This window comes from Mustela nivalis, assembly GCF_964662115.1.
Source record: "Mustela nivalis genome assembly, chromosome: 1".
Taxonomy (NCBI): Eukaryota; Metazoa; Chordata; class Mammalia; order Carnivora; family Mustelidae; genus Mustela; species Mustela nivalis.
The window spans coordinates 118492207-118506797 of NC_139020.1; the positions used below are offsets into that span (position 1 = coordinate 118492207).

At 48.2% G+C, this 14591-nt stretch overlaps 1 protein-coding gene across 2 annotated transcripts in view; it reads right to left on the minus strand.

The window, feature by feature from the left end:
• PDIA5 (protein disulfide isomerase family A member 5) overlaps nt 1-14591 on the minus strand; it is a 96723-nt gene that overhangs the window by 52082 nt on the left and 30050 nt on the right. For both annotated transcript variants that reach the window (XR_014316111.1, XM_082747460.1), the window contains exons 4-7: nt 11330-11413; nt 10985-11030; nt 6884-6976; nt 3456-3516 (exon numbers count right to left, since the gene is read on the minus strand). Coding sequence is in view for 1 of the 2 variants with exons in the window: in XM_082747460.1 (XP_082603586.1) it covers nt 3456-3516; nt 6884-6976; nt 10985-11030; nt 11330-11413 (284 nt within the window). In the remaining variant the exon portion in view is untranslated. The remainder of the gene's footprint in view (nt 1-3455; nt 3517-6883; nt 6977-10984; nt 11031-11329; nt 11414-14591) is intronic.

Sequence of the window (14591 nt, forward strand, 5' to 3'; positions counted from 1 at the left end):
CACAGATCAAAGGAAAAGAATTGAGAGTTCAGAGATAAACCCACACATACATAGATAATTAATTGATAATGAAGGAGTCAAGATCATATAAAAGAGAAACAACAGGCCCTTTAATAAATGGTGTTGAGAAAACTGGACAGCCACATGCAAAAGAATGAAACTACTAGACCGCTATCTTACCCCATACATAAAAATTAACTCCAGGTGGATTAGATACTTGAACACAAGACCTGAAACTATAAAATTCTCAGAAGAAAATGTAGGCAGTAAACTCCCTGACATGAATCTTAGCTACGTGTTTGTGGCACAGACTCCAAAGGTTAGGAAAATAAAAGCAAAAATATACAAATGGGACTACTTCAAACTAAAAAGCTTCTGTACACTGAAGGAAACCATCATCAAAATGAAAAGGCAGGGGCGCCTGGGTGGCTCAGTGGGTTAAAACCTCTGCCTTCAGCTCAGGTCATGATCCCAGGGTCCTGGGATTGAGCCCCACATCAGGCTCTCTGCTCAGCAGGGAGCCTGCTTCTCCCTCGCTCTTTCGGCCTGCCTCTCAGCCTACTTGAGATCTGTCCATCCAATAAATAAGTAAAATCTTAAAAAAAAAAAAAAAAAAGATAAGAAATAACAAGTGTTGGCAAAGATGTGGAGAAAAAAGAAGACTTGTACAATGTTGGTGGGAACGTAAATTGGTGCAGCCACTATGAAAAACAGTATGGAGATCCCTCCAAAAATTAAGACTAGAACTACCATATGACCCAGCTGTTTCACTATTGGGTATTTACCTGAAGAATACAGAAACATTAATTTGAAAAGCTATATGGACCTCCACATTTAGTTCAGCATTATTTACAATAGCCAAGATATGGAAACAACTTATATAACCATCAATGGATGAATGGATAAAGAAATCTGGGATATATGTACAACAGAATACTACTCAGCTATAAAGAAGAATGAACTCTTGCCCCCTGCAACAACATGGATAGACTTTGAGGGCATTATGCTAAATGAAATAAATCAGAGGTAAAAGAAGAAAAAACTTAACTTTACTTCCATGTGGAATCTAAAAAGAAAACAAAAGTAGGGGCACCTGAATGGCTCAGTCAGTTAAAGCGGCTGCCTTCGGCTCACGTCATGATCTCAGGGTCCTGGGATCCAGCCCTGCATCGGGCTCCCTGCTCAGCAGAGAGCCTGCTTCTCCCCATCCCTCTGCCTGCCACTCTGCCTACTTGTGTTCTCTCTCTGCAAATAAATAAAAATCTTTAAAAAAAAGGCAAAAAAAAGCAAACTCCTAGGTACAGAGAACAGTTCAGTGGTTACCAGAGGGGAAAGGGGCTTGGGCGTGGATGAAGGGGGTCCACTGTGGGGTGATGGATGGTAGCTAGCCTTTTGGGGGTGATCACTTTGCTGTATATGCAGAAGTCAAATTATAACTGGTATGCCTGAAACTTACATAATAAAAAAAAAGGGGGGGGGAGAAAATGAAAATGTGCCGTATGCCATATGTCTTCTAGGCAGAAATCCAGTCTAGGCAGGGTGATATATAATTGATTTGAGCACCTACACTGTGTCTTATGCATACTATTGAAATAGACATAGTAGTTCCAAAGTGGAAAAAACAAACCAACCAACCAAAAAACTAAACAGAACTCTAATGCCATAGCCTCTGAGCCTCATCCAAGCCACAGACAGGCTATGGCACACTGCCCTCCCACCACACATGGCCCCAGCCTTCGGGCTGTTGGTTTCCTGAAGGGCATATGTTGAACACAGAGTCACTAGGGGACTCCCATAGGCTATAATCTGAGGATTTTCAGTTAGTGGGTTGGGACCTATCAGATCACAGGGGTGGCCCAGGCGCAGTATTTGAGGCTTTGCAGAACAAACAAGGACTCAACTCTGCTTAGCCTGAAAGCAACCATAGACAAGGCATAAACAAATGAACGTGTCTATGTTCCAACAAAAGTTAACTTACCAAAAAGGTGGACAGTCCATGGGCCACAGTTTGTGGATACTTTATTAGAGGGTTATGAAATAGTAGGAAAAACCAATAACTTCTAAATGAAACAAAACAGAAAAAGAAAATAGTGTGTACTGCATCTGGCAGAGTGGATGGCAAGTAGTGAGAGTTTAAGTATGGTTTTGTAAAACTTGTTTCAGCTTATGTACTATAAGTATACACAAATTCTGTAATTTATGTATATGTATCATTTGTGCATAAATATTATATATGTGTATAGATATATAATTTGTGTATACTTATAGTGCTAGGCTACAATGAAAAATATTTCTTTTTTTATGGCTTTTAAAAAATTTTATTCATTTATTTGTCAGAAAGAGAGCATAAGCAGGGGGAGCAGCAGTCAGAGGTGGTAGCAAGGCTCCCTCCTAAGCAGGGAGCCCGATGTGGGACTCGATCCCAGGACCCGGGATCATGACCAGAACTGAAGGCAGACACTTCACTGACTGAGCCGAACAGGTGTCCCGAAAAATATTTTTACATGAATACTATGAAATACAGTCACAAATTCTGAAAGCCATTGCTCTGATCCAACCTTCTTTCTTTCTTCTTTTTTTTTTTTTAAGATTTTATTTACTTATTTGACAGAGATCACAAGTAGGCAGAGAGGCAGGCAAAGAGAGAGAGAGAGAGGGGAGAAAGCAGGCTCCCTGCCAAGCAGAGAGCCCGATGCAGGACTCGATCCCAGGACCCTGAGATCATGACCTGAGCCGAAGGCAGAGGCTTAACCCACTGAGCCACCCAGGCGCTCCCAACCCTCTTTCTTATAGAAATAGCAACTGGGGGGCAGAGAAGTGAAGGATTTGACCAAGGTCACCCGGCTCGCTGGTGGCATAGCTGGGATTAGAACCTAGGTCTTCTGGTTGTCATCTCAACAGTCTTCCTGCTATTCCTGTGGCCTCCTGTCTCATCTAGAGACTGAACCGGAATTTGGGGCCCTTTCTTCCGTTGTCCCCATCCCCCCACGCCTCGTAGGCAGCCCCAGCAGCTCTGCTGGGCGAACAGCTGCCCCAGGAGGCCAGCCAGCCTCAGCAGGGTGAGCAGCAGCAGCAGCACCTTGGAGAGGACACAGGAGGCAGGGCTCCAGGAGCACATGGCTCTGCCAGGCAGACAGCTGGGGGGAAAAGGCCTCAGGCCCCCTGGGTGCAGGGGGGCGGGAAGGGGAGCCAGCAGGAGGATCTGGAGAGGAGACCTGTGCTGTTGCTGGGTGGAGCTCAGGGCAAGGAGGGCAGAAGAATGGATTCTAGTGAGAGACAAACTGATGCGGACAGCAGGAAGGGAGGAGCCAGCGAAAAGGCAAAGAAGCAGAGACAGAGCAAGGTGAGGGACACACTTTGCACTTTCAGGAAGCTGAGGTGAGTTCCCAGTCCCCTGCCTCCCACCCCCAAGCTGTCCCTCCACAAGTCTGAAGGGGAGGAGAAAGATCACTCACAGGGAGCATAAAACATCATGAGGAGTGGCTTGTCTTCCTTTTTCAGGAGCCGTCTGAAGTCCTGAGGCACAAACAGAGAAAGAGAACACGGCAGGTCAGGCACGTCAGACACGAAAGAACACAATGGGGAATCAGCATCCGCTGGGTGGGGGGGGGGGGCACCTCGGCCAGAGAGGGTGGATGGGCACTTCAGAAGCCCCACGGGCTGACCTGAGCTGAGGGACATGTAGTCAGAGCTACAGCCGGTCAGGAGCTGGAGGACTGCGACAATCTGTACCATGTCACCACATGTGACAGATGGGGAAACAGAGGCCCCATGGGGGCACACAGCTTTCCCAAGGTCACTTAGTGGGAGGAAGTAGTCAGCATCAGGCCAACAGCTTCACTTTTAGCTCTGCCTGAACCATTCAAAGACTGCAAGGAGCTAATCTTGTCCCACGTGGCTGAATGAGGCTGCCCCTTCACGGGATTTATGGAGTGGTTTGGTCTTGGGGGTGGTTGTGGTTGCTTACTCATAGCCCAGCTTGGCCAGATGGGGATCTAGCTGCTTGTTAGGGTAACACAGGGTTAACCCACACCCGCTAATCTCTTTCCCCAGCCCTGCTGCTGTCCAAGCGCCCAGGAGTCCACTTTGGGCACAGAAGCATACAGAAAAAGCAAGCCCCAAAGCCCCAGGAGGTTACAAGCTAAACAGATCATCTGTATTTGTAAAACCCTAAGAATAGCACCTGGCATGTTATTAGGCAATATATAACTGTTTCTTAAATAAATACAATAAATGTACAAAGACAAACGGTCACAACAGTGCTAATGGAGAGACTTGGTGTAAAGCAGGGTTGGAGACCTTTCTTCCAACGAGAGTCAACGATGTTCCAGAAAAAGCAAATCTTTGAGGGACTGCAGAGAAGCGCAATGACAGAGCATATTTTGATTAAAATGATTTGCTTCTCTAACCAGTTTCCATAGAAGAAAATTAGAGGTTTTTCTCTTTTGAATAATAAAGAAAATAAAAGGAGATTACAAAATGCCGCTTTCTGGCAACAACAAGGCATTAGGTAAATAGATGAGGGTTCATCCCGCACAATGGAATACTAGTGCATCATTAAAAACGATGAAGAGGAATATTTAACGTCACAATAAGATATACATGTTACATTAAGTGGGGGGGGGGAGCAAGTTACGAAGCAGCATATAAAATGCAATGACACTTTTGTGAGTAAAAATGTTTATGCATGCGTTATGTTGAAAGCCTGGAAGGCCAGAGAAAATACTAGCAGCGGGTATCTCTCAATGGGAAGGGAAAGGGTAACTTTTTTTCTTTTAAGCTTCAGCTGTATTTTCCAAATTTTCAACAATGCATATGTATTACTCATAATTTTTCAGTTAGATAAAAAACATTACAAAGATTTTGTAAAAATTCAAAACATTTTATAATAAATTCTGAAAATGTTCACTCTTGTTTAAGTAACTAGAAATATGTAATTCTACTCACTGTAAGGAAGAATTACTAAGATCTTTGACCCTGACAATGGGTAGAAAATGCAAACGCTTTGAAAATGATCTTCTGAAATCCCTGGAGATAAAACCTCATAAAGATCTGAGACAAAAAGTTTTTTCTGGGCCTGTAACAATGTGGTTTCATACCCTGGGCAGAAACAAATATTACATTACATTCAAAGATCCTTAACTGCCTTCAATGTGGAATAATAAGCTCACACATGCGGATCGGCAATTCAAACCTGAATTTGGAACTTTTTGTTATTTTATGTGGGGACTCAATCAGGAGAAAGGCAGCTGTACCTTAGACTTCTAAAAGAGAGCAAACAGCACAAAGTATAACAAGAGTATTGCCTATAGGTATGAAAAAAAATTTTCTGCTTAATATTTCTAGTTACAGAAGAACAATCTTTGGAGTTTCAGGACATAAACATTTTAGGAGAAATATGAATATTAGGAGAATACAGACTGGTGAAGCCACTATGGAAAGAGTAGGGAGGTTCATCCAAAAATTAAAATAGAAATTCCATATGATCTAGTAATTCCACTACTGGGTATTTACCCAAAGAATATGAAAACACTAATTTGGTAAGATATATGCACCCCTATGTTTACTTCATTATATACAGTAGCCAAGATATGAAAGCAACCCAAGTGCCCGTCGACAGATGAATGGATAAAGAAGATGTGGTGTGTGTACACAATGGAATATTACTCCACCATAAAGTCATAAAGAGATCTTACCATTTGCAACAACATGGATGGATCTAGAGAGTATAATGCTAAGTGAAATAAGCCAGTCAGAGAAAGACAAATACCATATATTTGTCACTTATATATCTTAAAAACAAACAAACAAACAAACAAACAAACAAGCAAAACCAACCAACCAACCAGAAACAGACTGATAAATTCAGACAACAAACTGGTGGTCGCCAGAAGGGAAGGGAGTGGGGGGATGGGTGAACCAGGTGAAGGGGGTTAAGAGGTATAACTTCCAGTTATAGAAAAATAAGTGACAGGGAAGAAAAGTACAGCATAGGGAATAGAGACAATAACACGAATAACTTTGTATTGTGACAGATGGCAACCACACTTTTCATGGTGAGCACTATGTAATATACAGAACTGTCAAATCATTGTTAATATATTTGAAACTAATACACCACTGTGTGTCAACAGTATTTCATATTTAAAAAAAAAAAAAAAAGGACATTCTCCTTCCATCTACAACACAGCACTGCCTGCCTCACTGTTAGAGTCCCTGTTAATACAACAAAGAAGCTCTTGCCCATCCTATATGAAGGTACCCATGGGTAAAGATGCACATTCAGGACAGGTGGGACAGGTTTAGAAAGAAGGAGGGTCACAGTTGTCTGAAGATTATCATTCAACCACCATTCCACCCCCCATTCTAGCCAAATCCAGAATTGAAAGCTTAAAAGGATAAATAATTTGTTCAAATTTATATTACTTAGAATTGTAGAGACCTGACCCAAGTCTCTGGAAATCCAACCCAAACCTCTGAGATTATTCTTAAAGAAAAGAAAAGGAAAAACAAAACAAAACAAAACCAAAAAACACCACGCTTTTAAAAACACACACGCACAAAGCCAAACCCAGCAACAACTGAGTTACATTAGGAAAGGACGTTTAAATGGATATTCCTATGAGGAAATCTAAACCCATTAAAATACATTAAATAAGGCGGTGAAGAAGGGAAGAAGCTCTCAGGCAGCAAGCCTGTGATCTCCTGTGAGTTCCATCATGGAGCTGGGAAGGAGAACAAATATTAGGGGCCTGGCAGTCCAGTTATCTCGGAGGAAAGCACAACTCGTCCTCGAAGACGCCCCTTTCTCATTTCCTTGGGCATCGCTCCTAGGGAGCGCCTGGTTGGGGGAGGCTTCAAGAATTGATGGGGAATAAATTACCTTTTCACTGTCAATGTGGACAACATCTTTGGCTCCAGGATCTTCCTCCCACAGTGGGGGCCCTTTTGGATCCTTCAGAAAAGCCACTATAGACTGAGGAAAGGAACAGAAAAGGAAAAACTCATTTTAGCCAGGTAAAGAGGGAGGTGGGGAAATCAGGAACCTGCCCCATCTCCCTACCCGGAGACCCATGCACCTATGGAAAGAGTCTACGTGTGGCATGTGGCCAACCACATGGGGGGCAGGGGTGCAATTCCATTGCCCACGGACATCCCTGCTGAGGGCCCTAAAAAACGTACCCCCACCACCTCCACCAAAATTTTTCAGCCACGTGACACCTGACTCTGGTCAGCTGATCCACACCTCTGTGCTTCTTCATACACAGAAATGAGATTTGAGACAATTCACTGGTTTACTAAAATCAGAGACACACTCATGCTTCGGCTAGGTTTCATCTCCAGGAAGCTCTCTGATCAATTTGACTAAAGGCCTCCAGTCCTGTCCAAGTGCTCCACATTCCGGCACCAAAACTGTCAGTTGTATCAGCAGGTAAGCACACTTACTTGTCACCTGCCCAACACTGTGTGATCTAAACTGGCTAGGAAGCAGGTTAAATCCTGCATCCTCTGTGGGGCTCAGGCAGGGTGCTCAACCCCAGGCCTGCCTGGTTGGTGCACTTCTCTCCCTGAAGACTACTGCCCCCTTCTAGATGCCCAGGATGAAGATCTGACAAAGACCTGCAGGTTGAAGGGCTTATTTAGCCTTTGTCACGTGGACAACTGCCTCAAATCTCACCCCCCTCTGCGGAAGACACACATGGGACAGAAATAGGGGCCACGTCCCTCCACTGCCCTCCAGCCTTGCCATACTTCACTGGTCCGGGACAGGAGTGGCATTCCCTTCCCTCAGACAGCCACTCTGGGAACCGGTGCTCAAAGTCTGTGAGAGCCAGGAATGAGTACCAGAAACCAGCCAACCTCCATCTCTCCATCCCCAGAGGGGAGCTGCTGGTCTCCGTGTCAACACACAGAGCCTGCAGTGTCCCCAGTTTGATGTAAGATTTTGAGACTTTTTTCCACTTTGATCAAGTTCCAACAAGCAGATGACAAGTTGGGCGTGTCCACAAGTGTGGTGGGAAGGAGGTGGGCTTGGGCGAGAAAAGGAAACACCCTCTTAGCAAGGCGGTTCATTTGGCCCAGGCACTGGTCACAGACACAGGACCTCAGGGAGGCCGACTAGTTCTGGAAACTCCTATTTGGAAAGAGCTACCAAGGAACACTGGGAGACAGCTAAGATTTCGCAGAATTTCATTCAGGTAATGCTCCTTATTTGTCCAAATGGAGCTGTGAAACAACTCCTGGCAAGAGAAGAGGGGCCGTTTGCACCATGGCAAAGTCAGGTCTGTCCTTGCAAAAGCTTCGCCGCGACAAGATAAGCCAAAATGGAAATGGCAGGGCCTCCTGAAACCCATGCTCACCCACAGCTGCAGAGGCACCTGCTGCCCAGGCCATGTGAGAGAGATGCTTCTAGGCACCCACCTGTTTCAGAAACACCTAGGGCAGGGGTTCCCAACGCAGGGCATGTGGCAGCCTTCGGGAGCCTGTGAGACCTCAGACTCCCAAGAGAGCCCTCCTTTATACACTACTTTACTTAGCATTTCCATTTGCTCGCACGCCCACATTTTACATTTACTTTATGCGAACATACTGTTTCTAGGGAGAAGATCTATGCCTTCCAGTAGATTCTCAGTGGGATGAGGAACCCAAAATAGGTTAGGAACTCCTGCTCCCAGGGGGCTCCTGTCCACACGGCAAGATGAGCTGAGTTGGAGAGTGAGCCCTGGCTCCCATCCCCCCTATGCCAGCCCCAGCCCCGCCTCAGCATCAGGGAGAGAAGACATGGGGACACCAAAGGGAAGGGGTCACCTCTGCTGATGTAGTAACTGAAATCCTCATACTTGCTTTTCAGGTGGAGATTACTCTTGTTTAACTGAAGATGACTAACCCCATTTAAAGTTTCTCTCTAAGTCCATCTGCTGACAACATCGGAAGTGGAGGTCTGCACCTGGAATGCCTCCCTCTCCCAGCCCTCTTGTTCTCTGTGCCCTGAATCCCGGGGAAATGGCCCCAGGACTCACACCTGGTTCTCAGAACATCTTGGTGTCTGAGAAAACACACAGCCACACAGCCTTGGGAGGTCATCAGAGGCTCATCTGAGTTTTGGCTTCCAGGCACCTCCGGGCCTCACTGCTTACACACAGTAAGGATTCTGCTGGACAGAATGCTGACCAGCAGAAGGCCACTTACACAGGAAGGTCCCCTCTTTCCCCTCCCTTGTCTGGCCTCTGGCTTCTACAGGGGCCACCGCACAGTGCCGGCGGCCAGGTCCCTGCCGAACCATCCAGCAGGACAGCGACAGCAGCCAGAGCAGGGGCCTGCACAGGCACCCCGCCGGGCTTGGACTCCTCTAGCTCTCTGCACATTGAGGCCCAGGAAACTCCCTGAGAGGAACACCAACCTGTGACCAAGGAGGGCTTTGGTCTTGACCACTCCTGCTGGACAAAGAGCAGAAGCCTTCAGGCAGTCATGGGAAACACTATGCCACTTCCTCTTAGCTCTGGAGAGCTCCAGAGGCTCTATCCCAGGCCCTGATAGCCCTGGGGTCTTTAGAGACCCTGGGATTAAGGATGCTTTCTCTCCACTGAAGACCCTGATCCTGTCCAACACTTAGACCTCTTCTCCAAGTGGAAGTCACAGAAAGGATGGAGAGTGAGCAGATGCCGCACACCTTGTCTTGGTAAAGGGGTGGACAAAGACCAGGCCTCAGCCTCCCCTACCTAGGCCAGCTCCAAGTGCTCAGGCTCCCTGCTCCTTCCCCACCCCCACAGCTCTGAGCAGCTGCTATCTCCTGCTCCACGACCCCAGGACAGCCAGCTCGGAGGGAGCCACGAAACATAAATTGGACACAGCCTCAGATGTGAAAACGAAGAGCCCCCAGCACCCCTTCCATCCCTGCATGGCACTTCCCCACCTTGTTCCCGGGGAGCACATGTTCTCTCCCAGGGCTTTAACTGACGTCTTAACAACACAGAATAAGAGGCTTAAGCAACCCTAGTTGGGAGAACTTTCTCTAAGTGTCTAAGTGGGTGTTAAGATGAGTAATCAGGGCGAGTCTGTAGAAGGTAAAATCTGTAGACTTAAAAAAGAAGGAAAGTTGGTAGGTAAACAGGAAGTGACCGGGGAGCTGAGGATGAATGGCAGAGGAGAGGGGTCCTGGCGGCTGCACAGACAGACGGATGGACAAGAAAGAATGGAAGGACATGGAGAGACAGAGAGAGAGGAGCATGGGGTTCAAGCCAGTGAGATAAGCAGGAGAGTCTGAAAAAGTAAGTTCTGCCTGTGTTGGGAAGAGAGGAAATACATGGTCTCAGGTATTTCTGGGGCAGGGGGATTCCGCCTGGACCAGACACAGAAGGAGATAGGCTTGATGGAGAGGATGGGTATGCTGGAGGAGGAGAATCCAAGGGCAACAGAAGGTCTTGGGGCCTTGGGGTGACAGCACCTGTGGGTCACAGCCCCTCCACACTTATTTTCATTGATGGTTTTCTCCACTGACTTCCCAACTGGCTCTGTAGCAGGGAGCAACTCGGTGACATGGGGATGTCATCTGAACCGAGCTGCAGCCGCTGACGGGGCCTACCTGCCTATGTCCCACCCCCTGTGCTCACCTGGGCACAGGGAGTCCCCCCACCCCCAAGCCTCTGGAGAGCCAGCATGGACACTGCGGCGGAGACGAGGCGAGGGTCACACCACAGCAAAGGGAGACCCAGGCCTCTGGAGGAGAGAGGCAGATGGTGGCTTGCCTCCTGGGATGACTGCTGATAGATTTGCACACTTATCTACGAGGCCAGCCCCCCTTGTGTTAACAGTTACAAACTTCTCTAGATATTCTGCTGACATGTGCTCCAGAGATAAGAATCCCTCAGGTCATTTGGAAGAGCTATCTGTGCAATCTGCCCTTCCTTCTCTCAGAGGGAACCTGCCAGGCCTTTGGCATCTGTTCAGACGCTATCTCTGCTGAGAATGAGGGAAGTAAATTTACCTTAAATGTCACAGCTCGGTTATATTCAGTATGAAATGCACCATCCCTGTCAAATGAGGAGAAAAAGGTGTTAACTTTAAGAATGGTTGTGAAGATACATACCTTTGGTTTCCTGCAGCATCTCAGTAACATTCAGCTATTGAACACGGTTCAAGATTTAAAGAAAGAAAAGAAGAAAGAAAGAAAGAAAGAAAGAAAGAAAGAAAGAAAGAAAGAACTGTAAACACAGGGAAAAAATATCATTCTGAAATAAAATTAACCTAACTAAAAACCACCATTCCCTGAGAATACCAATGAAAGCTTTCAGCACTTACTTGGAAATTGGAAATGCCCACAGGTACTTACTGGTAATGGAATAATTCAACCTTTTTGTCCTTTGGGCTCAGGTCAACTTTCATCTTCTTGCACAATTTTCTACTCTCGGCATCACTGAAAGACACAAATGTCGGAAGCCATTTGTTACTGGAGGTCCTCACAAAGGTGTTGACAGAGTAAAATTTGCTGTTGGTCTAAGAAAAGCCTGGTACCTTAGAATTCTCAACAGCAGGTAAGGCCCTGATGGCAGATGCATATTCCAAGGACTGGAAAAGGAGGGTAGCCAATGGGAGAGAGGCTCAATCAGGAAAGAGACAAGCAGATGTGGAGAGTGTCTCCCTACATGTGAGGGGATAGTGTGGACAGCTCTGGACAAAGCCAGGGCCCAGCAGCACAGAGGGTGGGCAGCCCATTCTAAGAAGAAAACAAACTACGGTATACATATGTGGTCCCCATCTTGGTTGCTCATCAGAATCATCTGGGGAAGTTTAAAAAAAAGACGGATTAGCCCAGCCCTCCCCAGATCATTACTTCAGACTCTCTGCCTCAGGGCCACACCAGTTTTTGTTTTTAAAGCACAAATGTGTGCCATATGCCACCTGCTAGACACCATCTGACCAGGGTAAGAGGAAGACGTTCTACAATGCTGACGAAGATATGAAATTGGACCAGGTTTGACCAAAGCCACCGGGAGAGAGGAGTGAGCTTCTGCCAAGTGCAGCATCTGCAGTATCTACACTCTAGCAATTCTCCTACGAAACATCAATGGCATCGGTCCCATGCCATCGGTCCCCTGCCATTGATGGCTTACAGAGTGCTCATGCCTGATCTCACCTGACCTGGCTTTCTTCCTGGAAGATCAATGGATTTCAAAATGGGGTCCCTGGACCAGCAGCATCAGCACCGCCCAGGAATCTGTTAGAAATGCAAATTCTTAGCCCCATCCCAAACCTACTGAATCAAAACTCTGTGGGGACTTGAGCGAGTGTGTTTTAAAGAGCCTGCAAGGTGATTCTGATGTAGGCCCCTGTCCTGTTTGGGCTCTTCCTCCTCTCCCCAACCTCTCCAAGGTCTGGTGTCCCCTGTGGCCTCCACCAGCTGCTCAGCGGCCTCATCTGACTCAGGGCTTTCCCCATAACCTCACCATACTCAGCCAAGTCTGCCCAGCCAGAGGCAGCCAGCTGCCCCACCCCCGCAGGGCCATCTCCCCAGATCAGCATCGGCTTGGCAAGGGTATGTCAGCCACAGGTCTCCACTGGTTCCCCTTGGCTACACTGCATGAACCACTCTGTTCTGCCGGGAGTGACAGCCACTTGAGAGAAGTCCCTTCATCTCCCACCTGTGCATACATCCCACCATCTTCTACAGCCACTGGCTCCACAGAACTGTGTGCTGGCCTCAGGACAGGCAGATTAAACCATTCAGCTCAGCTCTAAAAGCAACTCCCATCAATGGACAAGTGACATTGTGGCATCTCATTTTCAGTGTGAATAAGCACTATGCAATTCAAGAAGCCTGTCTGACTGGAGAGATGTGTGGGGATGAGAGAGGGGACCACTCTCCTGGCCCGAGCCTAACTCAGGCCCAGGCTTTTCCCTCCCTATCTAGTCTTACCTGGGGCAGGCACCCCTGCAGCCACTGTGGCTTCCAGCCCCAGGCCTGGCAAACAGCAGGGACTCAAACGAAATGCATGATGAACTCCAGAATGATAGGCTAATTCACATGACAGTGGTTGCTCCCCCAAGGAGGCAAGGACACTCAGAGACAGGGAATCCCCAGAGAAGGAATCAGCAGGGGCAGGGAGGAGATGCAGATAGGCCATCAGGATGCAGCAGAAGGCATGGGGAAGGGCAGCCCCCGGAATCCAGGAGCTAGAAAGCCATACCCAGAAGCCCTGTGGGGATGCCATACACACCTCCACTGACAGGAGCCATTACAGCCTGGGCATGTGCTGGCCGCAGAGGCTCTGTAGTGAAGTCAGGCTGAAGGGGTGGGGAGGTCTGTTTCCAGACGACTGCATGTAAGGTGCCCTTTCCCTGCCTGAGCTAACTCCCCACAAGAGAGGACTCCACTCTGGGTGTTTACAACCGTTCACTTGGCCCTTGCCTGGTCCAGCTTTGTTCTGCTGCACTCAACTGTTCTCCTGGGCGACCACCTGCCGTTTACCCAACCACAACAAGAAACAGCGGCCAGGTCAGGAAGGGATCTTGAGCGCTCAGGCCTCCCTCAGCCCCATCCCGGCACCCAGCAGGGGCACCCAACCAGCTTGCTTCCACTGCCACACCTGAGGGGGTCCCTCAGACTGCACAAGGCAGCCAATGGAGGGGTGATGTGCCACCCCATGCTGGCTCTCCTCCAGGAGCCCAGCTGGCACCCTCTTCGATGTGACTTTCACAAAGCAGAGTTTAGGTGGGACAGGGCTCAGAGTCATTCGAACCTCAATCCCCGCCTTGATCTGCCAGAACCTGCTCCAAAGAAAAGTCTGGCTGCCACAGCTCTAGGTCCTTGGTGAGCTCAGGACAGGCTCAGGGGCTGATGCTCCAATGCAACCTGCTGGGCTGAGCGGAGCCAGGAGGGTACAGAGGGTCCCCCGCCGGTTCCTCAGCATGGACCCCCAAGCTGCAGCCCCCACCCCGGTAAAGCAAGTCACAGCTGCCTCTGCCACAGGATTCCTTGTTGCAGACTCCGTGCAATGCGCTTCCCTCTGGGTTGTGATACTCCCCAAGGATCTCCTCCTCTTCCCTGCTCCCTACACTCACAAACGCACATACACAACTGTGAAAGCATACGTGCTCAGAGTGGACTGTGGGGAGGTGGCCTCCTGGCCTGTCCGAGCACCTCTGGCCCAGACCCCAGAGCCTCAGCCGAGCACCTTCCTCAGGCCCGCATGCCCTTCCCTATGGTCTTCTGTCCACGGCAGTGTGGCTCCACATCTAACCGTGTCCACTGTCACCCCTGTCTGCTCCGGGAAGGCGAGGGCTTTGCTTGGCTCAGAGACAACTCTGCAGCTGGCCCATAGCGGGCACTCTCCGAAGCCTGAGTGAGCGAGGGAGCGAACGAGGGTGTCTTGTCGCTCCTGGGGTAAGGCTCTACACTTCTGGCTCTCTGGGCTCGTCTCCTTAGCGCCAGGAATCCTGCCAGGTGACAATTCCTCATAGTACTTCCTCCGACTGGCGCCCCGTCCTCCTGTTTCTCAGAGTCCGTGTGTATGCGTGTGCGCACACATGCACATGCTAATCATTCAGTACACACAATAAACGTCTTCAAGAGTTCAAGAAAGGCAGAGAAATTA